The 25,573-nt window shown below is 44.9% G+C and overlaps 1 protein-coding gene across 1 annotated transcript in view; it reads left to right on the top strand.

The window, feature by feature from the left end:
* Positions 1–23,088, top strand: part of MFSD2B (MFSD2 lysolipid transporter B, sphingolipid) — a 320,963-nt gene extending 297,875 nt beyond the window's left edge. The window contains exons 13-14 of the mRNA XM_078646768.1: positions 1,894–2,070; positions 22,512–23,088. Of these exons, the coding sequence (XP_078502894.1) occupies positions 1,894–2,070; positions 22,512–22,545 (211 nt within the window). The 3' untranslated portion in view covers positions 22,546–23,088. The remainder of the gene's footprint in view (positions 1–1,893; positions 2,071–22,511) is intronic.
* Positions 23,089–25,573: the final 2,485 nt, after the last annotated feature.

Raw genomic sequence — 25,573 nt, 5'->3', positions numbered from 1 at the left:
GCCACCTACTTTGAGCAGATAAAGTATCTAGCTGAAGAACTCTCGCCAGCAGAGTTACCTTGGATCTTGTAATTCAGATATAGATGGAACTCCAGTTAACAGCCCATTGAGATTGCAAGGGCACTCCTAATGAGACCCTTCAAAATATTAATATAACTATGACTTTTGCCTGCAAGCTGCAATATATCCATACATTTTCTTATGTTGACTTGGCTTCACAAAACCTTTGTTGTTTGTTGTTTTCCTTCATGCACTGATAAGGCAGTCAATACATTATTTTCATTTTGGACTTGTTTTAAGTCTTGTTTCCCATCAGTGTATGTTTCAACTGCATTCATTTGTATTACATTAGTTATGTATGGCTTCTATTGGAAGACTCAATCATGAACTCTGGAAAACATTTGAGCTCTACCTCAAGTCCCAATTCCAATTGTGCCGTGGCCTGGAACTATTGGGTCAGAAAACCGAGGATCCTATAATTCCATGCCCAGAGACACCAGGTCTGTCACAGTTGCAGTAGAGCAGGAGATGAGAGCATAAGCAGTACTCGCCATGCCTGCTTACTGCAGAAGTCCAGGGGAGCAGAGAATACTCCCCCCAGACAGGTGCAAGCATGCACTGCACCCCTCCATACATCACCTCTCCACACCCACAAGCACTCACTGACACCCTTTGCCTCCTCATAGTAGGAGGATATGCCAGAATGTTTTCACCGAAATCCGAATAAAAGGATGGCAGGCCATGATATGTATGAATTCCCCGTGACTCCTCTGCCACTTAAGCCAGGGGCAGATGATTTGGGGCCAACACATTTATAGATGACTTAATGTTGAACAATGGAATGTTTTTCACTTAAGGGTTCGTAGTAATATCATGGAGAACTAGAGTTTGGCTCTATTTGCCTATCAAATGTCACTCAGAGCACCTCAATGAAAACATCCCCATAATTTACAATTATTCATCTATTATTCAATATTATCAATGTTTTCTTGCCTCAAGATTGCCATATGTGAGACAAAACAGTGAACTTAAGGGGCAATGGCTCTACCTATGTCAGAGCAATTGGACCTTGACATTGGCTTTAGGGTCTAGGTGATGCAAATTCTGAAGCATCTCTCATAACTGTCATCCTTGGAAGTCAAGAGACAAAACAATTAGGACGAATAGGAACTTCAAACTATGATAGCCATTTTAAATGACATATTTAACATTTAACCTTAGCAAATGTGCCCTAGCCAAAGTTAAAGGCCTGCAGTACAATACTGCCCAATTTAACAGACTTTTGTGCAAAATGTTGATTTACAGTTCACAAATCCTGGTTCACAGAATTAGGATTTGAGGATGTTTCCTACAAATGTCATTTACAAATGGAGAATATTCCACAATTTAAAACAAATTGTGGAAGATCAACAAATTTGGAAGCCTTTTAGTACTCTCAGACATTTTATAAAGCCTTTTCCATCCTGGAAAAACACATACATTGATTTTTCCAGGGAGGGAAGGGTCCTTAAATCCACAGATTTCATAGAAAAGTAAAATAAGTGGTTCTCCAGCTGGAGAAAGACATTATCGGTAGTAAAAAAAGAAAAGGTAGGTACTAATGAGGAATGGCATACGGGGTGTGTGTGTGCAAGTACATTCTAAATATGGAAACCTGCAATCTGGTTTGTGTATTTCTGAGGATTTTTCTAAATCTTCCAAAAGTCGTAAATTTACAGAAACCTATCTTATCAAGATTCCAGATGTGCATAATGCACTTTGTGAATCAGATCTGGAGGGCACAGATGTTAATATTTTGATGACTTTATATGGAGACATTTTAAATAGTCACATAGTACAACAATGAAATCAGCACATGTGAATAACAGTACCATCAATATGTCTTCCTGGTAGATTTTCGGGGTATCGCAGTGGGGCGTGCAAGCAGTCCGAAGGAGTGATCGTCACCCTGAAGCTTCTGATTGGCGCAGTGCCTGCAGCAATGATAGTTATTGGCTTACTCATCCTTGTGTTCTACCCAATCACTGAAGAAAGAAGAAAGGAAACAGAGCGTGCACTCCGCATGATGAGGTGAGTTCAGATCCCATATCATAGTCAGACTTTCTAAGGATGCTTAAGCGTGAATTAAACAAAAAATCTCCATTAAAAAAAACTAATATTTGCATATATTTCAGAATTATAGTGGCATTTTTCTTAAAATAAATGCACATTTTTTTCGTCATTTTTTAATAGCTTGGAGGGTACGTGCCTCCTGCAGAGATGTGTGTACAACATACATTCATAGCTTTGAGTTTCAGCACGTTCAATTCGCTTTTTCTTTTTTTGTGGTCGAAAACTTTGCACTTTTGGGAAAAGCTAATGCCCTGCCCTTCAAAAGGCCTTGTGCATGGTGTTCTGCAGATATCCTCCCACTGCCAAAAACACAATAACAGGCATTCTGTTCTCCGCCACTTTTAAAAGACTTTCACACCTGACATTTTATTAACCCCACCTCTACCTAAAGCTCACATTGTAGGCATACTGTAACCTCCTCCTCACTCCTGTTGGTATTTTGGCCTAGGTATAACTTTTAGTGGGCTTGTTGTCCTATCGGTGATCCGTCCAGGCCAGCCTGGCCTTTTCTACACATTTGTTCCTGCCACATTGTTGTATTCTAGTTTTGCAGAAATAAGGCTGTTTTTAACCTCAAACGTTTGGGCTCGGTTGAAAATACCTTCAATTCACCCAAGTGCATTATTGTGTAGCTGTCGTAGGAAGATACTGCAACCCCTTAGATTCCACCATATGTTTTTTGCACAATACTAAATCCAAGTAGTTATTTTTTAACCAATTTCCCCCCAAATCTCAATTCATTATGGAAGATTTGCCTATGTAAATTGCCATTTTCACAAATATATTTCTAAGGACCAAGAAAGAGTAGCTCATTCAGTCCAGGTTTTTTTCTTTTCATGCTTATGACCTCACAGTATTTATACCAATAACTTACAACACCTAAAAGCACAATGTCATTTTCAATCAATCAATCACTTCTTTATTCGGCTATCATTAGCCATAAAAGGATCATAAAACCCATTACAAAGCAATAAAACCATTCCATCAAACCAAAATACTAGCCAATAATAATTTACACATTCAAGATTTACAAAGGGGCTGAACTGAACTCATAAATACTGTATTTTCTGTCATTAGCTCTGAAAGTGCAACCCATTAATATATGCACATCCTAATTTTAAGTGCACTCTGAATAAAATGTATTACAACCATACATGAATCATTGGGGGCGCGCTTCTGCAGTAGAAGCAGTGGCGGTCTACATTGTGTTAAATTAAAAGAGCCTCAGATTGGTAACTTTAAAATGTTTCCTAGGCATCTCATTAAATTTACAAAGCAAGGTAATGTACAATGTGCTTTGGGATGAGTGCGAGTCACCCGGGCAGTGAGGGAGCTCTGAGGGACTTACGCCGCAGTGTGGAAATGCCACTATAAAATGCACCATATTCAATCAAACATAAGTGAAATAAAATCTATGATGAGGATTTCTCACTAAAACGAGATAGGGTTCTGTGGTGTTGTGTATCCAGCTGATGATGCCACCTTCTGTAACCTAACATCATCACCTGTAGCGTAAGTGGTTTAAGAGCTCACTCATTTATTTAAGGTTTTTATAGAGCACAGACATTCATCCCCACGGGGATATCAAGGTGACTGTATCTACCTTTTGATTTCAGCAGAATGAAGGTTGGAGTCGGAGCTACATTAGTCAGGGAAGAGCCATGTCTTCAGTTTTTTCTAAATGCGAGATAGTCCTCCATGCAGCCAACTCCAGTGGGTAGCTGCCAAAAAAGTAAAGGAGCAGCCACCCGCCCTGATCTTATTGATTTTAATTATATTAGCTAAGGTCACACTAGATGCTCTTAGATTTCTTGTAGGTTGATAAAATTCAACCCTATTTCTCAGGAGCAGCGGGCCGGAGTTATGCATAGATCTATACCTGTGACACTAAGGGGAGTCAGTCTGTGTTGGCAGCAGCTGGATGGGGAGGACCGGTCCGTGGCTGGGTTTGTGGATGGTTCCTATCAAGCTGTACTTATAATAAACATCCTTCTCCGGAACTTTGCCTCTGCGGTTGATTTTACAGATTCCACCATAGTTGGCAGCGAAACTAAAGCATGGTCACTTACCGAGGTCCTATTCAGTTCTCGTAGAGTTATCATGGTATCACAATGCTTCAGGAAGGGCAGTTTGAAAGTTTCCCTAGTGGAGCTATCAACAAAGTGTGGGCTACTGAAAAGCTGTGGGGGTATCAAACGCCATGGGATAACTTTCCCCTTACCGAGAAGTAGATAGTCGTGCATTATAGCTCTTATGCGACTAGCCACTGATTTTACCCAGAGTGAACCCACAATAATAGAGAATATAATATAATCCTGTCCTCCATGCATGGTAGACCTAATTTGTCCTGTTGTCTTGGCAAACATAAGAGGAGCAGCTCGGTGGTACAGTCAGGAGTTTAAGTGAAAATGTATTTTCTGGTCTTTTGTTAAAACAGTAAAATAATTCAGCAGATTCTGTAGCCCATGGGCAGTCCTGCCAGCAGGACTGCATCATCTGCATAAAGTAGCACCAGTTTAAGAAACCTCCCCACCTGGGACATGTCCTTTCCCATCAATGTCATAAATCCATCCAAACCATTTATACTGAGTATACATAAAAATAGATGCAGTTCACATCCTTGGTAAATACTTCAGCTAATATTAATCCAGTCTGTACATTCCCCGTTGGGATCAAAACGTACCTTTGATTACAACCCATACTGAAAACCACAAAAAATAATATATTCATAGTCCTCGCCTAAAGCGTTAATCATAATATCATATCTAATCTAACCTATAAAATTAATTATGGCGTTTGTAATTGCTTTTGTTACATCAAAGGTGACGGCATTTGATGTGCCAAATGTGAGTAATGGTTAGCATGGCTATTGTGTGTTGTAGATTGTGGTGTTAAAACAAAACGTAACAAGTCAGGAAGCCCAACAGTTAGCATGTGTTTAATCAATCAATCAATCAATCATATCATCTGTAAAGCGTACTACTCACCCGTGAGGGTCTCAAGGCGCTTGGGTGTGGAATGCTGCTACTGCTCGAAAAGCCAGGTCTTGAGGAGTTTTCTGAAGGTCAGCAGGTCTTGGGTCTGCCAAAGGTGGATGGGGAGGGTGTTCCAGTTCTTGGCGGCGAGGTGGGAGAACGATCTGCCGCCGGAGGTCGCTCTTCGGATGCGGGGGACTTTGGCGAGGGTGAGGTCGGTGGAGTGGAGCTGGTGGGTGAGGGTGTAGAAGCTGAGTCGTCTGTTGAGGTACATTGGTCCGGTGTTGTGGAGTGCCTTGTGTGCGTGGGTGAGGAGCTTGAAGGTTATCCTCTTGTTGACCGGGAGCCAGTGCAGGTCTCTGAGGTGGGGTGTGATGTGCCTGTGGCGAGGGATTTTGAGGATCAGGCGTGCAGAGGCGTCCTGGATGCGTTGGAGCTGTCTCTGGAGTTTGGCCGAGGCTCCTGCGTAGAGGGCGTTTCCGTAGTCCAACCTGCTGCTGACGAGGGCCTGGGTGACCGTTCTTATGGTTTCAGTTGGGATCCACTTGTAGATCCTGTGGAGCATGCGGAGGGTGTTGAAGCAGGAGGAGGAGACGGCGTTGACCTGTGTAGTCATGGAGAGGGTGGAGTCGAGGATGACCCCTAGGTTTTGTGCGTGGTCGGTGGGTGTTGGAGTGGTTCCCAGTGCGGTCGGCCACCAGCAGTCGTCCCAGGCTGAAGGGGTGGATCCGAGGATGAGGACCTCCGTCTTGTCCGAGTTCAGTTTCAGTCAGCTGTTCCTCTTCTATTCAGCAACGGCCTTCATTCCTTTGTGAAGGTTGGTTTTGGCGGTGTGGGGGTCCTTGGTGATGATGAGGATCAGCTGGGTGTCATCGGCGTAGGAGATGATGTTGAGGTCGTGCCGATGGGCGACGTGGGCGAGCGGTGCCATGTAGATGTTAAACAGAGTTGGTCTGAGGGATGACCCCTGGGGTACGCCGCAGATGATCTCGGTGGCTTTGGGGGGGGAAGACGGGCGCTCTCTGTTCTGCCAGAGAGGAAGGAGGTGGTCCAGTCCCGTGCCTTCTCTTGGATCCTGGTGTTGTGGAGGCGTGTTCGTTGTGTGTGGTGGCAGACCATGTTGAAGGCGGCTGACAGGTCCAGGAGGATGAGGGCCGCCGCTTCCCCATTGGCCAGCAGGAATTTGATGTCATCGGTGGCGGCGATGAGGGTAGTCTCGGTGCTGTGGTTGCTGCGGAACCCGGACTGGTAGGGGTCCAGGATGTTGTTCTCCTCGAGGTAGCGGGTCAGTTGCTCGTTGACGGTCTTCTCGATGACCTTTGGTGGGAACGGGAGCAGGGAGATGGGCCGGAAGTTCTTGAGGTCCTTGGGGTCCGCCTTGGGTTTCTTGAGTAAGGTGTGGATCTCGGCGTGCTTCCAGCTCTCCGGGAAGGTTGCTGTCTCAAAGGAGGTGTTGATGACTTTCTGGAGATCGGGTGCGATGGATGTGCTGGCTTTGCTGAAGCTGTGGTGTGGGCATGGGTCTGACTGAGATCCGGAGTGGATGGTGTTCATGATCTTGATGGTGTCGTCGTCGTTGATGTTGGTCCAGGAGAGCAGGCGGTTGGTGCGGATGGTGGTCGTGGGGACGGAGGTCTCAGTGGTTGTCGGGGCAGTCGTGGCGTTGAAGCTGTCATGGATGTCTGCGATCTTGCAGTGGAAGAAGGTGGCCAGCGAGTCGCACAGGTCTTGGGAGGGTGGGACGTCGTTAGTGTTGGAGCTGGGGTTGGAGAGTTCCTTCACGATGTTGAAGAGCTCTTTGCTGTTGTGTGCTTTGTCTAGGCACTTTTTGAAGGAGGCCCTTGTGGCGGATCTGATGAGGTGATGGTGTCTGCGGGTGGCGTTTTTGTAGGCTGCGTGACTGTCCGGTGTTTGTTCACGGAGCCAGGTCTTCTCCAGCTTTCGGCAGGTTTTCTTGGAGGCCTGGAGGTCTTCAGTGAACCAGCTGGCTCTCTTGTTAGTGTGACTGTTGGAGGGTTTCTTGATCGGGGCGAGGGTGTTGGCGCAGTCGTTGATCCACTGTCTGAGGTTGCGGGTGGCGGTGGCGGGGTCGGTGGGGTAGGAGGGTGGGCTCTGGGCGAGGGTGGTGGTTAGCTGGTCTTCAGTGACTTTGCTCCAGCAGCGGAGAGGCATCTGTTGGGTGCGGTGGTGCGTGGTGGGTTTCTTGAAGGTGAAGTGGATGCAGCGATGGTAGGTCCAGTGGAGTTCGGTGGTGTGGTTGAAGGAGACGTGGGGCTTGCGGAGAAGATGGGTTCAAGCGTGTGACCGACGGAGTGGGTGGGTGTTTTGACGAGTTGTCTGAGTCCGAGGTTGGCTAGGTTGTCGGTCAGGGTGGTGGAGTTAGTGTCGTTGTTGTCCTCGAGGTGGAAGTTCAGGTCCCCGAGGAGGATGTAGTCCATGGAGGCGATGGCGTGTGTGCTGACAAAGTCGGCAATGGAGTCGCTGAACTGTGGTCAGGGTCTGGGGGGTCTGTATATGAGGGTTCCTCTGAGGGTGGTGTTGGGGTCGGTGTGGATCTGGAAGTGCAGGTGTTCGGCGGTGCTGAGGGTGTCGTCGGTGTTGGACGAGACTCTGTGAGTGTTCCTGTGGATGATGGTGATTCCTCCTCCTGCTCCGTTGGTGCGGTCCCTGCGGGTGATCTTGTAGCCTTCCGGGATGGCTATGGCCATGTCGGGTGCCGAGGTGGGGTTCAGCGAGGTCTCTGTCAGGAAGGCGACGTCTGGGGAGGTTGAGTCGAGTAGGTCCCAGAGTTCAACGGCGTGTTTGCGGGCAGAGCAGGTGTTGAGGAGGATGCATCTGATGTGGTTGGGTTCTTTCCTGGTTGGCAGCATGGTGGGGTGGATGCTTGTGAAGCTGCAGTTCCGGCAGGTGAAAGCTCCGTGGGTGCGCTTCGGGGCGGCCTGGAAGCAGGTGTGTGATCATCCGGTGTTGAGTGCCTGGAGGGTTCTGGCATCGTAGCGGTGTCAGGCGTCGTGGCATTCGTAGGTTCCAGGGGTTCTGGCCCTGTGCGCAGTCCAGGCTTGGAAGGGTGCAGACGGGCTTGCCTTAGGCACGCCTTTGGCGTGCCAGTGGTGCGCCCGCTGTGCATGTCTGCTGCGCGGCCTCCATATGAGGGGATGTGGGAGGGAGGAGCAGCTGGAAGGCGGGAGCGGGGCGGCGAATGGGATTGCATGGGGCAGGACCACGGGGACGCAGCGGCGGGCATAACGGGCGGGGGCCGCGGGAGAACTGGGCACTGGAAGGAAAAACAAGTTTAGCAAAGAAAACAAGTACAGGCACAGAGGAATAAAAACAAGTCTGGGCAAGAAAGCAAGTACAGGCACAGGGAAAGACAACCAAGTCTGGGCAAGAAAGCAAGTACAGGCACAGGGGAGTAAAAACAGGTCTGGACAAGAAAGCAAGTACAGGCACAGGGGAATAAAAACAAGTCTGGGCAAGAAAGCAAGTACAGGCAGAGGGGAATAAAAACAAGTCTGGGCAAGAAAGCAAGTACAGGCACAGGGGAATAAAAACAAGTCTGGGCAAGAAAGCAAGTTAGGCACAGGGGAAAATGCAAGATTAGGCAAAAACAATGCAGGCAGAGCCGTGCAGAAGCGTGGGGAGTGACCTGCCTGCAAGCAAAATAGAAAGCATGGTAAAATAATTAAAAGACAGCTATCATCTCCAGGGTACTCGCTCAAATCGGGTCTGTTGCAGCATTGCACTGAAAGTAGTAAAATTACTCCTGTATATGTACATTTCTGCTTAATGCAAGTCTATTGAACAACAACGTGATCAAAAGTTGTTACTTTAAAAAAAAGTATCTAGTGAAGCAGATGGCTAGACATTCACACTGGGAAAATACAAGATGTCCTTTAAAAGTGGGAAAAGTTATGTAACAGTGCTAACTTTGTTACTTTTCCTAAAACCACACTTTTAGTTGCCAATTTTCGAAATGGGGCTAGGCTTCTACAAAGATGTGCAAATGTACAACAGTGTCATGGTGGCCGCTCGGCCTTTAGGAGTCTTTTCAAGCCAGCATGACTGTAAATACTAAGAGCTTTAAAGCAATGTAGAAATGACATTCAAATAAGGGTATGTAAGGTATGAGTGCTTGACAACATGTGCACATATCAATCATTAATACAAGATTGTATAATTATGATTTCACAGGGGCTAACCACAACTGGCAAATTTCAGTGGTTTTTCAGTTTTAAATTCATAACCATGACTACGGTGTGACACAGTGAGGAAAGCTGCAAGCCACAACATGTCGGGTGGTGATATATATATAATATCTATTAGCAAATAAACACATATGGTGGCATCCCGGAGTGTGTGCATTCCTTTGGATCTAAGCAGTGATTGTGGATACATTTGTCAGTTACTGGTCCCATCAGTACTGCATAGATTCCATGGGCTGGACGGGTTTATAACAAACAGTAGAACGTTTATATATCACAGTCACATTAAAATTATTCTTATATATCTACTTGCTAAGATGAAATTGTGGTAAACTATGAATTGCATGGCGATATTAGGATGGATCATGTAGTGACATGCAACAATGAAAACAGTTATCGAAGACTAATAGTAATCTGCATTAGTCTGAACATGGTTCACAGTCTCTGGCATAGGGGGCCATAACATCAGTGATCACCACTAGTAAAATGTAGGTTGTTAGGTCATTAGCACACATGACTATACCAAGCATACTTTACAATGCATAATGCACACACACTGATATATATATATATATATACACACACACACGCACATTATATATGTATATTTATATGTTTAGTTTCAAAGAAACGGCACGGAGCACTCACAGGGTCTTACATTTCTTATTTATTTCAAGCAGACACGTTTCGGCGTGTCTCGATGCTTGTTTTCAAGTGAAGTCCACAACATTATGGTAATTTATATCATTCAAAATTCACCCATTAAAGGATTCAAAGGGTCACAAGAAAGAGAGGACTGATGCCATCCCAGTCCCAATACTTCATTGCTTGGCTGCCATACTTGAGTGAAGCATTTCATGTGGCTTTCAAATTGTGCCTGGGTTATCTAAATCTACCTGCATAAAAAACATAGATGTTCCAATAAATCATTTCACCTTAAAGAGGTAAGAAAAGCTTCAGGCATACAAATTCATTCTCCCACACAATCAGCCATTATTAATACAGTCTTCTCACAAATATTTGCCCTACGTTTCAGAGTCATCTGTCTAGTGGGCTCTCAGACAAAGGGGTAGTCTCAAAATGCATTTTCCCCATGCAGTTTCCCATAGGAAATTTAAGAAGCATTTTAAAAAATCTAATTTGTCAGAATCTAGATCTTTTTACAAAGCAAACCGTGAGTTGGGGTAAATTTGTTCAGCCTTTGTTGAGAAATTAAGGTTCAAGTGTTAGTGATATCTGGACGGTTGGTCCCGCAGGACTACCACAGTACTCTAGCAGTACCATGAATTAAAAAAAGAATCGAGTAATCTGATGGTCAAGAGGGCTTTGTTTCCCTTTGGCTGATTCAGCACTACAAGAACGACCGATCCTGCAGTACAGAGAAAACTGATTGGCTGGATGCAACATCAACAGAAATTGCAAGACGCATGGACACAAGGGACGTGCTAAACAAATATATATATTTACTATAGTTACTTCAGTTAAGTTTTAACCGCTTCGCCGCGGCGCACACTCTGCTGCAGGGTGGTGGAATTTGACGCATGCGCAAATCGGACGGCCCCTGGCCGTCCAAGGCACACGCCCACCATGACATCGGACGGCTGGGGGCCGTCCGACGCATGGAAAAGGTTAACTGACATTTCACCTAACTATATAACATCTCTTTAACCTTTGCTTTTTCGTAAATATATATATATATATATTCATAGTTAATGTCATTAAAGAAAGACTTATCTGCATGGTAAACTCCCTTGTTGTGGAGTACCTTACGTGGGACTTACTTCTGTGGTAAAATATTTGTGGTAAAGGTAACATACCCCCAATGTAGGCGGGCCTATTGAATAGTCCTTAGGCACGTATGTGCAGCACCAAGGCCTGCTCGATTATCGAACATCATATTATGAGCAGCAACATAGAATATTGAACAACCCTCAGATATACGTTGAAAACACTTTGCATATGACAGCCTCAATGTGGCATTGATAACTTTAATTCAGAAGGAATTCTTTTTTCCAACTCTCAACGTTTGATCGACTACAAACAAGCACAGGAGCGGTCATGGGCACTTTGTCCTGAAACAGGATATACAACTCCTATTTTCTACCGGCATAGTGTTCTCAATGATATTTTCTTTTAGCACAACAATTTGTCTAATGTGTAACTATTTTGCATATAATATGTATTTTATGGCCGCACATATATTATTTTACTGCAGCGAAAAATTTCCTGTGAATAATGAGACAAATGCTGAAGTATGGGAAAATGTTCCGGCATATAAAATATTTTTTTGAAAAATACTCCATTTGGCCTGAATGTTTCAAAATGTTTCTTTTATGTGGGCTTTGGGGGAGGGAGCCAATCTCCTCTGAATAGAGTTAAACTTCCTCACTTAAGGGTCGATTAGGATGGCGGTGAATACGCATCCTCCGGGCCGGTGGAAGCCACCGCCGGCCTGGAGGATGCGGATTCACCGCCGCGGCCACAGACATCACCCACCACCAAATTAGGATGGCGGTGGGATTGCGGTGGGACCAGCGGCGGATGGCAGGTCCGTCCGCCGCTGATCCGCGGGGTGTGGAGGGCTATTTGGTGGCGGTGTCTGCAAGACACCGTTAGCCAAATTACGATGTGCATTGAAGCATGCTTTTCCACGGCGGCTTTTCCGCCCTGGAAAAGCATGTGGTCTTTGGTGTTTGGGGGCCCGTTGCGGGCCCCCAGGGTGTCGGGGGTGGGGGGTGCACATGGCGGGTACCTATGGTACCCCACAGCATTTACATGCACAAAGCGGCAGGCACCGCGCGGTGCCTGCCGCTTTGTGCATGTAAATGTAAAACATGCATTTTTAACCTTGCGGCGGGTGCTGCTCCAAGCAGCACCCGCCGCAAGGTTAAAGATACGGGATGTGACCGCCAGGGTGGCGGTCACATCCTAATTGCACCGGAGGGACCGCCGCTGCCCCTGCGGACGGTCCCTCCACCTCGGTGGTGGCGGACGGACGCAGGTCCGTCCGCCATCCTTATAGGCCCCTAAGTTTTGTCAATGCCACATGGGGCTAGTTTGAAAGTATTTGATATGGTTACTTTTGGTTCGCATTGAAACTCTGGACGCAGACAAAGGTTTCACAAGGACCCCGCCGCCTCTGGTCTGCCTCCTGATAATTTCTAAAATGTTGGTGGGTCTTTGTTGTACCTATGGCCTAGATGTGACATAGAAAGACTGGCATGCTCCTGATAACACTGGTCTGACACAGACATTCATGTGCATTCTGACTCTACAGAGATTGCTGCAGGTGGCCCTGGTGCACAACCTGCCATAGGCCAACACCCTCTTGACCCTATTGCGTGTGCTCTTGTCTTCTTCCAGCAGGTAGTGCCCTCTAAACCTACACAACAGTTCAGACCGCCAGCAGGTTAGTCTGTCTAGGCAACCACATCAGCACAGGTGGAAGTGAAGATTGCAGCAGTGAAAGACTTCATACAGCCCATGTGCAGCTAGGTGATCTCACAAGGTGCAGTTTCTAGTGCGGTGACTAGGCCATCTTTTACAGGGTGGGTTATGTTTTTTAACCAATCAAAGGCTCTTTGGGTCTGTGCGGCTAGTAAGACACTCAATTCAGAGTCCTTATATTGAAGTTGAATACAGCTGAGGCAATCAGGCCAGACCTCCTAATGGCAGGTCCATAAAGTAGAGGTGGGCGGAATTTGCGTAATCGCGTTACGCAAATCTCCGCGAAATGATAAAAAATCTCCGCGAACACGCACAAATTCCGCTAACACACGGAATTGCTTGTTCGCGATGCTTTTTTACTGTTCGCAATCGCTGTTGGCGTGCTCGGGGGGAAATATCTTGCGAACACGCATTTTAGAACGAGAACAAGCAAAACAAATTTGCAAAATCGCGGAACGTAGAATTTTGGGCAATTTCTCATTCTCCGCGCAACGCGAAATTACCCAAATTCCGCAAATTCCGCAAACTGAACAAAATTTAACGCCCAGGCCTACCATAAAGCAGGTCCCTGCAGGACAGGGCATCCCCTAACCCTCCATGGGCCCTTCAGCCCTTCAAAGGGGCCCCATTCTGCCCAAGTTCAATGAATATCTGTTAGATATGGGAGACTCAGGAGCCCCTTTTAACATTCCATAGGGGGGGGCCTGGTCATTCTGCATCACGCCACTGCCTAATGGGGGTTACGTTACTGTGACTTTTGCAGCTTTCTTCCTTCCGGAATGTTTTAGGTGAGAAGCATATCGCTGTTATGGATGTGTATAACACATCAAATCCAACATGACCAAAAAATACCATAAATAATTCAATATGTCCAGTCATTCAACATGTCCAGATAACAAATGTAGAAAAGAGAAACCATTTGCAGCTTCAGTGATGTCATCTATGATATGATGTAGTTATGAAATACTTTGTCCCCCTGCCCAAAGTGTTTGCTTAGCAAATCCTGGGTCCTTCCTAGTGGTTCAGAGTGCATTGTGTGGTCTTCAGCAATAGCCTGCACTCAGTACTTATGCCCCCAAAGCCTGCTGCATAAAGCCATTAGCCAAATTCTGCAACGTATGCTGGGAAACAGAAACAATATTGCTCTCACTTAATGGTTGGAGAGCACAGGCATTCCTGATATCTGAGGTCCTAGGCTGAGCCAGCTTCACCCCCTTCCTTACCCACTGGAGTTGGTTGCAACTTTCAATCTGCAAAGAAGCATGCTTCCCCTATCAGCACTTCCCTTGAAATGATGTTTCTAAAGACACAAAGGGAGACCTGGGTAGGAGGTGATAAATACCGTGCAATAAAAATTCATATATCTCCATTTCTCAAAGACTGCCTCACTACAGAAAGCAAAACTAAATTGCAGACACAACAAACTGGCTTTTAGTTGCAATTTTTAAAAATGCCAACTAAAATTCTCTAGTGTTTTACAAAGCCTAGCTGTATATCGGTTTACAAAGTGTTTTCAGCAGGTTAATTTGAATAACCAGGTTTAATGTGGAGCGTTCCCAATTTACAAGCTGGTTCACCTGTCTAGGGTGAAGCGGGGTTACACTTTGTATTTTTTCTTAAAATCATTTGGCAATCGTAGACCAATGTAGCTGATGGGAGGTTCTTCACAGGCATACAATGTATCAAAGGACCTCCTTAGCATAGAGCAGTGGTTCCTAACCTGAGGCTAGGGAACCTGTGGTCCATGAAGCCCATTCTGCTTAGAAAAGTAAGCAGAAGTTAAAAGAAAGTGTATAAAAGTAAAGAAGTAAAATTTAAAGTTTTAAACCATTTTGAAAATATTAAGGGTTCTGATATTTGTATCCTCAGACTAATTTGTGGGAGTAGTGCAAGTGCATCAAACGGAATATAGTATGGCCGATGAGTGGCTTCAATTGAATTTAGAAAATCTCCAGCCTGATTATTGAAATTATTATTTTTTTTATTAATTATTTGTGAATGAAATACAATATTTCATAACTTTTTAATTTGTTGGATGAAAGCTTTTTTTGTATTTTTTGTGGTACAAATCATCGAAAATGCTTAGGTCTTGGGTCTCCAGCTTGCAATGATTCATTGGGGCTCCCCAGATTGCAATGATTCAGTGGGAGTCCCCAGATTCCAATAATGATTCAGTGGGGGTCCACAGAAGTTCCACGTTCAAGAACCACTTACATAGAGCACTTAGGATTCTGGGGAAATTCGAATTCAGATTTTTACACTTCAATAGAGCTAGGACTGATCATGATTTAGTTGTGTCTTGTCTTTCTAAAATGCCACTCATTGACAAAATGACACAAACAAAGTTTGAATACATGCTGCACATGCAAACCTTGAGGTGGTGCCCTGATTTAATTGTCAGAGAGTTATCCTTTACCAATCTAAATTTATGGACCATGGAGTTGGAAACTCAGATTAAACTTGCTATTGAAAATGTTAAATGTTTTTAAGTATGATGATGAAACTGCCGTTTTGAAATTACTATAAAAACAATTCATAAGGATGGTTTAAGAATAGCGAAAATAATTATCTCATGAAACTGGAAGATTAGTAAATGTATGTATTTTGAGGACTGGATTTTGCATTTGTGTTCCAATGCAAAACTGGGAAAATTCATGTACAAAAGAAGATGCACCCTCTATTATTATTATTACAGAGTGTTTTGTAGCGCGCTCTATTACTCGCGAGTATCCTGGCGCGTGAGGGTATGTGAGGAGAGCAGAGGCAGAAGGCGGTGGGAGCAGTTAGGTAGTTAAGTTAAACAAATGAGTTTTTAGGCCTTTCTTGAATTGGGCAATATTCTGAGATGCGCGGAGATGAAAGAGGAGTGCATTCCAGGCTCTGGCTGCAGTAACAGATATAGACTGGCCCCCCAGTCTAGCATACTTGAATCTAGGAAGGACCATCCTACACTGATTGGCTGATCTGAGACAACGATTAGGGACATACATAGAGAAACATTTTCTCAGGTACAGCGGCCCTAACTCATGCGTCGCTCTGAAAGAGAGGACCAGCGATTTAAACAAAATACGCTGTGCCACCGGGAGCCAATGAAGACTACACAGGTGGGAGCGGACGCTAGACTTCCTAGGAATATTAAAGAGGAGTCTAGCTACCGCATTCTAAACCACCTGGAGTCGTTTGATCAGATAGGATGGAAGGCCACTGAACAAAGCATTGGCATAGTTGAGCCTAGATAGAATGAGGGTACGCACCAGTGACTCTTTAGCTTCCCTTGGAAGTAGTGGAAAAAATCTACGTAGAGTTTTCAGGGTGCCAAAACAGATACCTGTAAGTTTTTTAATGTGGTCCTCAAATTTTAAATTATTTCCGAACCAAACACCCAGATTATTAGCCGGGCCTCCCATAGACTTTTCCTCATTGCACTTTAACTGTGCAAGTGCGAGCCAGCGAAAAACAGAAGAGAGACAGAGCTGAACAGCTGACGTATCCAAATCGTCACCTGGCCAGGTAAACAGAAGTTGGGTATCGTCAGCGTAGGCAATTATTTTTGCCCCCAGATGCTCAGCCAGATAGATCAGAGGGGTCAGGTAAACATTAAAAAGCAAGGGGCTGAGTGTAGACCCCTGCGGAACTCCAGTGGAGAGTATTCTCGGCGAGGACGCATGCGGTGGCATCCAGACCTGCCGAGTCCTATTGTTCAGGAATGACGTCAGCCAGTCTAGAGCCGAGCCAGTAATGCCAATGGCGGACAGTCTGGTAAGGAGAAGCCCGTGGGGCACTGTGTCGAAGGCGGCAGAGCGATCCAACAAAATCAGAACCGCTCTGCCGCCTCCGTCCAGGCACTCCCGAATAGCCTCTGACACCTCAACTAAGGCTTTTCGGTGCTGTATGCTGCCCGAAACCCCGATTGGGCCGGATGTAAGGCATTAGAGGTCTCAACAAAATTGTCCAATTGGCGAAACGCCATTTTTTTGCAAATTTTAGCCAACACCGGCAGCAAAGAAATAGGCCGGTAGCTTGACGGGGCGGCTGGATCCATCCCGGATTTTTTTAGAAGCGGCAATACCTTAGCCTGCTTCCAACAGGTTGGGACAGTCGCAGTAGAAAAGGAGAGGTTAACTATCTGAGTGACCTCCCCACATACTGTCTCAGCCACTCCCCCAAGCACTCGGGCCGGGCAAGGATCCGTTGGGGACCCCGACTTCATGGACCTTAATACTACCAGGAAATCTGCTTCTGCAGACGGAGAAAAAACCTCAAACTGATCAGCAGGTTTAAGCGCAGGCAAGGAAAGCAGCACCGATGGGGTCTTGTTGTCATGGCAGACTGTAATCAGACCATCGTGAATCTTTGCAATTTTCTCAATGAAAAAGGAGGTTAGCTCTTCACACCATTTTCCAGAAGAGGGCAACCGAGGTTGTACGGCACAGGGCGATAAGAAACTCTGTACAATGGAGAAAATTTCTTTACCATTATTGTTGGCCTTAGCAATTCTTCCTGCGTAGTAGCTGCTTTTTGCAGTCTTAATTGCAGCATAATAGTCTCTCTGTGCAGCTCGCAGAGCCATTTTCGCCTCGGGCTGATAGCCCTGCCTCCATTTACGTTCGAGTTTTTTACAACCTAATTTCAGATCCCATAGAGCATGTGAAAACCATGGCTTTGAGGGGGAGAAGCGCATTCTGCTAATACAACCCTGTTTCACAGAGGCTGCCGACCCCTGTTCCACCCATGTGTTAAAGCTCCTTACAGCCTCACCCACCTCAGAGCCCAATTGAGGTCGGTCACGGGATAGGGTGTCAGCCAGAGCGGCTAGATTAATCTTCTGGGGGTGGACATTAGGAAGAGTATCCCCGGCCCCTGTGGATTTATCCAAGGACCAGGAAAACCTAATTAACTCGTGATCCGACCAAGCCACGGACTGAGGGCATGACAACGAAATTTTAAAATTAGAACAGACTAGATCTAGTATGTGCCCCCCCACGTGTGTTGGGGACTCAACCCATTGTTTAAGTTGGGCAAGATTCAAGGCGTCATCTAAACGACGGGCCTCCGTAGAATCTGAGGCATCCGCGTGAATGTTGAAGTCCCCTAAGAGGAGAAACTTCGTGAATCTCAGAGCCCGGGGCACAATAACCTCCTCCAGAGCATCAATAAATTGGCCAGCATATCCTGGAGGCCGGTACACCAACGTACCTCCCAACGTGAAGTAAGGGTTAAGCACGAGGGAAAAATGAAGCATCTCCCCATTACCCAAATCTTCAGAGGGCTCGTAGGAGAAGAGCCATTTGTCCCTGTATATCACGGCAACACCGCCTCCTCTTCACAACAGGCGGTCTGCCCTCGTGATTTTAAAGCCCCTGGGAACAGCTAGCTCAACCACCGAGGCGCAAGTATCATTGAGCCAAGTCTCGGTGATAAAAAAAAAGGTCCAATTGGTTATCCGCCAAAATCTCAAAGACATCCGCAGCATGCTTAACCAGGGACCGAGCATTGATAAGCCCTGCTCTGATCAGCATAAAATTACTACTTTCTGGTGCGGAACTAATGGCAGTGGGATGGAAAATAAAATTACAGGCTAGGCATTTCTTAGAGGAGCAGTCAGCAACCACCCAAGGGCTTCCCACCCCACATCTTGATGTATTAAGTGCCAATAAATCATTACGAGCATACCTTTTCCTAGCACCCTTTCGTATCAAGAGTGGATGAGCAGGGGGTCTGACACTAGGCACGTCCGGGCACAGACGGGCCCTCCTTTGGTGCTCCTTCAGCGCGCAGACGGCGCGCCCGCTGCGCACGTCCGCTGCGCGTCCGCTGCGCGCGTCCGCTGCGCGTCCGAGTTGCCATTGCTATTTATGTCCCAAGCCCCTCCCCCAGCTAGACCGCTGCCTACGGTCACGCCGGGACCTGGGACTCAAGAAAGATGGTGCCTGACCATGCTCTCCACAACAAACGGCACGCAAAAGCCGCGGTGGAACGGGGCGAAGGGAGCAATGCACACATACATAGAATGTTTAAAAAAGGTACAGTTGAATACACAGATTTTCAACACAGTAATAAGCAGTTTTTAAAAATTCCAGCTGGGGTAAAGTAAAAAGCAGAGGAGGATTCCCTCGCAATCTGCCCGCCTCACGAGCAATAGACAAGGAGCTGCCACCACCCTGTATTATCTATATTTGAACGTATTAGGATTTTTTCTCTTAGAATTATATTTACATTGTTTGTTTCCACTTTTTTAATCATACCCTTTTAAGAATGATCTGTATGTGAATTGTAGAATACTGTTATTGAATTTACTTAATTTATGTTAAATTAAAAATACGTGAGGAAACGTGTATAATATTTCCTTAAATTAAAACACAAGTGCATAAAATTACTAAATATTACTAAATATGTAGTGATAAATATATACCTGCTAAAGTAGTCTCGATTTACGCCCCCCCCCCCCCCCAACTCCAGGCCAGGACCCTCTCAGGGATGGCCGAGATCCTGTTGGACGCATCAGACACAACACAACACACATCATAGGTGGGGACTTCAATGATGTAATGTCCACCCCCATGGACCGCTCGGGAAACCAGGCTGACGATCCCCCGACTACTTCGCCGTGGGGACGTTGGGTTTGAAAGACGTCTGGCGGTGGCTGCATCCAGACACCAGGTGCTACTCATACTACTCAGGGGCACATAAGGTACACTCAAGACTGGACTATGTCTTCCTCCCCAGACATGCTTTTGGGGCAGATGTTGAGGCCGAATACCTAGCAAGGGGATTCTCGGACCACTCGCCCCTCTTGGTTAGGATGGGTGGGAATACAGGGGCCAGGGGCGGGGGATGGCGACTGGCGGCCTGGGACATACAGAACACATAACTTATGCAGGGCCTCAGGGCTGACACAAAAGTGTACTTTGCTGAAAATGTAGGTTCTGTGCAATCAGGTGTGATAGTATGGGAGGCATATAAAACAGTGCCCTGGGATAGGGCCCAAATCAGAATCTCATGGGAGAAACGGAAAGCGCAGGCGGAACTTTCCTCCCTGGAATCCAAATACTAACTTTAGAGCAGCAGTACCTGTCTGACAGAGACACGCATGTGCTTCGGCGACTGACTGATGTTGAGCAGCAGTTTAAAAGCCTGGGTGACGGACTTGATCTGCAGATGGCCACGATTGTACCCATATATAAAAAGGGTAAACCTCCGGAGGACTGCGCATCCTATCGTCCAATCTCCCTCCTGAATGTGGAGGTTAAGCTCTTAGCGACGATCTTGGCTCTCCGCCTACGCCACGTGACTTCAGGCCTGGTACATCAGGACCAGACTGGATTCCTACCGGACAGAGCGACTAGGCAAACCCTGAAGAGGACACATAATTGGCTCATGGAGGTTGAGAGGCACGATGATCCACATTTGTTCCTCTCCCTGGACGCTGAAAAAGCATTTGACGCGGTACACTGGCCCTTCCTGGAGGCGGCCTTGATAAAGTTTGGTTTTGGCCCTAATTTTTGGAAGTGGGTGGGACTCCGGTACGCTGACCCTAGAGCCCGAGTTAAGGTAAACGGGAAACTCACTGATGACTTTCCCATTAGGCGGGGGACAAGGCAGGGGTGCCCCTTGTCTCCACTGCTCTTCGCCCTCACCATTGAAATAGTGGCCTGTGCGGTTAGGCAAGAGCCGGAGGTTCGGGGATTTCGGATATCTTAAACAGATACTCTGGAAGAGAAGCTGATCTTCATTGTGCTGGCCCTGGTGGTGGCGAAGAGGGATGTAGCGAGGGAGTGGGGAGCAACGTCACCGTCCCTGGTGGAGGAAGGGAGACGAGGTATGGATCTGTATCTGTATGGATCTGTATATGGCGGCGGATAGGGTCACCTATAAAGCTAGAGGCTGTCCCCGAAAATTCCAAAGAGTATGGGGAAAGTGGAGGAGCTATCATGGCCTTGACAGAGGGTTGGGTCCTGATTGATGTGCTAGGGGTCCTGCTGAATGAGACCGTGTTTTGGGGTCTTGAGGGGTGGCATAGGGGCCCCGGACTCGAAGGGGGCCGCTGGCTGTTTAATGGGCTATGCGAACAGATGTACTGTAGGCAGGGGTTGGATTTTGATATGCTGATGACTTTGGTATTGTCTTTATGGAGGGGGGATGGGGGGTCAGGGGAGCGAAGAGGTGTATGGTTAATCACTTGTGATGTGCCAGCTGTGTTTATGTTGGTTAAAAATGCAAATAAAAATATTAAAAAATATATATATTTATATATACCTGCTAATAATTGCGTACTCTGAAAAACGACATACGTTTTAATGGTTTAGTCTTTCCCTCATAGTTCTTCACCAGTCCGTACTAAAAGTAGGCCTCAATTACAAGAGCTGCCTTGTATTATGGCCCTGTGCAGATGTGTGTGTGAGCAGGGGTTCCAATTACAGATGGTGTGATAAAGTTCACAACCTATGGATTTTGCTCCCAATAAATTTTGGCTGGTCAACCCCATCGAAATTTACCAAGAAAAGTGCAGTTTTGTTCATATGTTCTACTCCACTTTCGCAATTGTATGATACGAAGATGTTCCACTGTCTGCTACTTTAAATAATTTCAATTGGTCTGTCCACTGTAGGTCCAGGAGGGGCTGATCCATCACAGATTAGGTCTATGAGTTTTTTAGTGCTTTCACCATTTAGTTAATCCTTCAAACACTGTTTTCCATCCTGATTTCTCAACCCTTAATCGAAAATAAAAAACCTGGTCTTTCTACTGGACGGTAGTCTGTCTATGAAGCCTCAGGTAGCCAAAGTCACCTCCTCTTGCTTCGGGGTGCTCAAGTGGGTGAGAAAGATTATCTGGATGCTCCCTCCGCCAACTAAAAGGACTTTCATTGAAGCCCTTATTCTATCAAGGCTACATTACAGCAGTGTGCGCTATTTAGGCATTGATAAGGCTTCGATTGGACAGCTGGAATTTGTCTAGAAATCAGCAACAAGGCTTCTGTTTCAGCTGCCAAAACATGCTTCGGTTTCTCATCTCTTCTACGAGCTCCATTGGCTCGCGATCACTAAACACATCCAATTCAAAGCCCTCTGCTATATGTGCAGGGCTAAAGCTGATTTGGGTCCACGGAATATCCAGGACCTGGTGGTGGCTTATCAGCCCACACGTATGTTAAGATCAATGAACAAGGACTTGTGTACTGTGCTTAGGTTCTGACTGACCCATATCAGTAGCCCCTCTTTCACTGCTTTAGGTCCCAAATTATGGAACGCTCTTTCTGAGTCTCTGAGAAATTGTACCTCACTGCTTTCATTTCAGAAAAAGGGTGAAGACAGTTATTTTAAACACCTTACCTTATTGATTAGCTCTGTGATCTATGTGGGTAGCTGCTGCTCTATAAGATTATAAATAAATAAATACATTTACAATATTGACCAAAAGGCTTTAACTATCTTTGCTTTTTACTTTTTTTTCTTACCTTATTTTTATACTGTAAAGAGATCATATTCTCAACTATACTTGTAAAGTTGTTTAATAGAAAAATGTGAAATACATTTAAATTTATTACATGTAAATTTACCTTGTGAGACTATCCTAATACTCTGGCCTAGATGGGCACTCCTAGCCCTAAATTAGACACCCTTGATTTAAATTTAAATGGTATTGCGAAAGTGCATTCTCTTAGAATAAGTTTGACAGATTTCCTGTTGTTAGAGTGAACCTATAACGATTCCAAGTGCTACATTGCAGCAAATAGAATCATTACATTTACATCTGTATTTTTGTTCTTTCACAGGTCTCGTACTAGACGCCTAACTCTCATTGGATGACCAGAATAATTCTGCATCTCTGCTCAACATGCACAGTTGGTCAATTTCCATCGAGTGTGTCCAGCCTGGTCTCAACTCCTGGACATAAGACTTGAGTCACCACTGTCACACATCGGTTAAGAACTAGACATTGGATGTCTATATTCTGTACAGTTTACACATTTATAGTCAAATGTGACTTGATACATGATAGAAGATCATATTCCAGATCACTTTGCTATATGAGTTATTGCCATTTCTATACATTGTTTGTTACTTGCTGTAGAATATCAGGGAAAGGACAAGGTCAACTGGCAAAGCTCTCTGCTCACAAGATTTCAAAGCACAATCACTGTTCTTCGCACATCATGTGATTCTACTAATGGCACAGCAAACTTCTGCAACTGAGTGCTTTGCCAAAATGTTTAATTTTGTGATATACTAGCATTTCGATATTGCTCGTTGATCAAATGTATCCATTGCAGTGTATGAATGAAAAATACAAAGTGTGGAGAGGGGGGACTCCAAGGACCAAGGTGGTTATCCTGTATAGATTAAAGTAACATTCACAATATATATATATATATATATATATATATATATATATATATATATATATAGTGAATGGATAATAATTCCTGGCAGGGTATTGCTTTGTATTTATTTTTTAAATAAAGACATTGATGGCTTCAAGACTCCGAGCCACTTGTTACTCTTTGGTTCACAATGGGTCTGGATTAATTTATGATTTAGGTACCGAAATGCCCCTAGAGCAGAATCATTGACATCCCTAGTGTAGGCTGCCTGAGCTGAAGGTTGTGGACCCCTTTCACATTAATCAGTGCAATTATTGTTAAATTCAGAATATTTACGTTCTCAACCCATTTACTTTCGTGAATAACATTTAAAATATGATTCATCTTCTGTATGTGCATATTTAACTATAAAAGATAAGAGTGCTTGCATAAACAAAACAATTATCGACATACAAATGGCAGACTGCAATAGACCTCAGAATTTGCAAGTGATTTGTATAGTGTCTATCATACATTATTTTACCTAGGTGCCAAGTGTCGGCCTAAGACGTGGATCTGCAGAGAGTCCTGGCTGTCCCTGACATCCTCTGGAGGTGTTGACCACTTGAATACCTCATGAAAGAAGGAAACATGGAAGGCAAAGAGAAGACACAGAAATGCTTGCTGTTGCAGGCCAATGTCGACAACATTTAGGGTGAAGTAGCATCTGTTTGTGAAATGGCCCAGTTATTCGCTCTTAGATGGTTTAAATGAGTTAGAGAAAGAGGTAGAGGTCAGTAAACAGTTATTATTTTAGTATGTTAGGCAGAATTAGACCTCAGCCCAACAAAGCCTGCAAACTTAACCTGAATCCAGTGAGAAAGGTGTTCTCATGAGACCTGATGTCGGGCAGGATTGTGCTGTTGCTCCCCAGGATGCCCAGGCATGGAAGAGCAAGGGTGAGCAGCAGATGGTCGAATTGCCAACACAAGTAAATAAGACAAACACAAAAAACGAAAAAGATAATACAGGAAAGGCTACGCAAGGTAACCGAAAAAGCTAAAATTAACAAAGGTAAGTGACGCAAGATCGAATGGAAAAACAGTACACCACAGAGACCAATACAACTTTAACTTGTTACCAGGCAAATAAACTTGTGTTGTGTGCAGTTACAAATGCTCTGCTACTATTGACCTGGAAGTGTACTGCAACCTAGAGGTTCCCAACCCCACAGCCATTAATGGTCTAGCTTCTTAGCTTTACATTACCCAGTCTTTCAAAGCTTCCATTTTCTTCCCTCTCAAAGTCTTGTGATTCAGATAGTCACAAGAGGAGCCACCACTAAGAACTTAACACTTCTCCCTCTACGCTCTGGGACTAAAGTCTTTACAGCAGACCCTTTGTCTTCTGATGTCATGTCACTGGATAAGTGGTGTGCCATACAATAGGAAAAAGTGAGAAAGAAGCAGTATTTTTAATGAACCATATTGCACAGGTATTCCCACAACATGAAAAGCCTAAATTAAAAAATATGTAGATTTTCTTAGTAAGTTATGAAGGAAAACCTTAATTGTGTTAAAGACACGGAGGTGAGTTTTATGCTTCTCAGATCTTGCCTTTTTTAAATAGCAGCAGTAAAGAAACACAAAAGAACTACAAATCCCATAAGGCCTGGAGATAACCATCCAACGAGAGAACAAAATGTAGCAAAACAGTAACCAATAGCAGTACAGAACCGCCTATAATACTCAAGTTGACTGTGAACAGTCCTCTTTTCTTGTGCGAGAAGTTAATAATAAACATTGAATAACGGAAAAATGGATAACATAATTGAAAAAGCCAACGTAAATGTGAACTGATCTTTGGCAAAAGTCTATAACTCTGGGTCCCAGTAAAGCGAGTGGAGAAGGCAAATAACCAGGAGCATTAGGAAAATCCATTGCAGGGGAAGAACCAGCAGCAGTTGCAAGTACCTTAGGTGGAAGAAGACGGAGGTGTCCAAGCCACTGACAGAGTGGGAAAAGAAACATGAAGTTAAACCTCCGTGTCTTTAATAAAATTAAGACTTTCCTTCATAACTGTTTAGGAAAATCAACATTTTATTACAAGACCAGAGGCTCGTATTATGCATTTTTTTTAAAGCATGCTAATTACAACATAAGTTGCATTATGTACAGATTTACAATAAAAAGTGTGGAAAACATTATCATTAGACCACCTATTTTCCAAATAACCTCAAGACCAGAGCCTGCCCAAAAAGCTTTGGAGGCCATAGCTCCTCTCGAAGAATGAGCACCAAAAATGGAAGCATCAATACTTGCTACAGACATAACCCACTTCACCCAGCAAGGGTAGGGGAAGACACAGACTTGTGGGGTTTTCTGAAGGAAATGAGAAGCTGATGGTCTGAAGATATTCTAAAATCAGCTGTGTTCTGTTCATATATTTTAAGACATTGTCCAATGCAAAGTTTGGGATGATCAGGAAAATAGGAACAAAGAACTTAACTTACATTTAGTTTAGTACGTTTAGAT

Source organism: Lissotriton helveticus, chromosome 6, assembly GCF_964261635.1.
Source record: "Lissotriton helveticus chromosome 6, aLisHel1.1, whole genome shotgun sequence".
NCBI lineage: Eukaryota > Metazoa > Chordata > Amphibia > Caudata > Salamandridae > Lissotriton > Lissotriton helveticus.
This window is presented reverse-complemented; position numbering and strand designations above follow the sequence as displayed.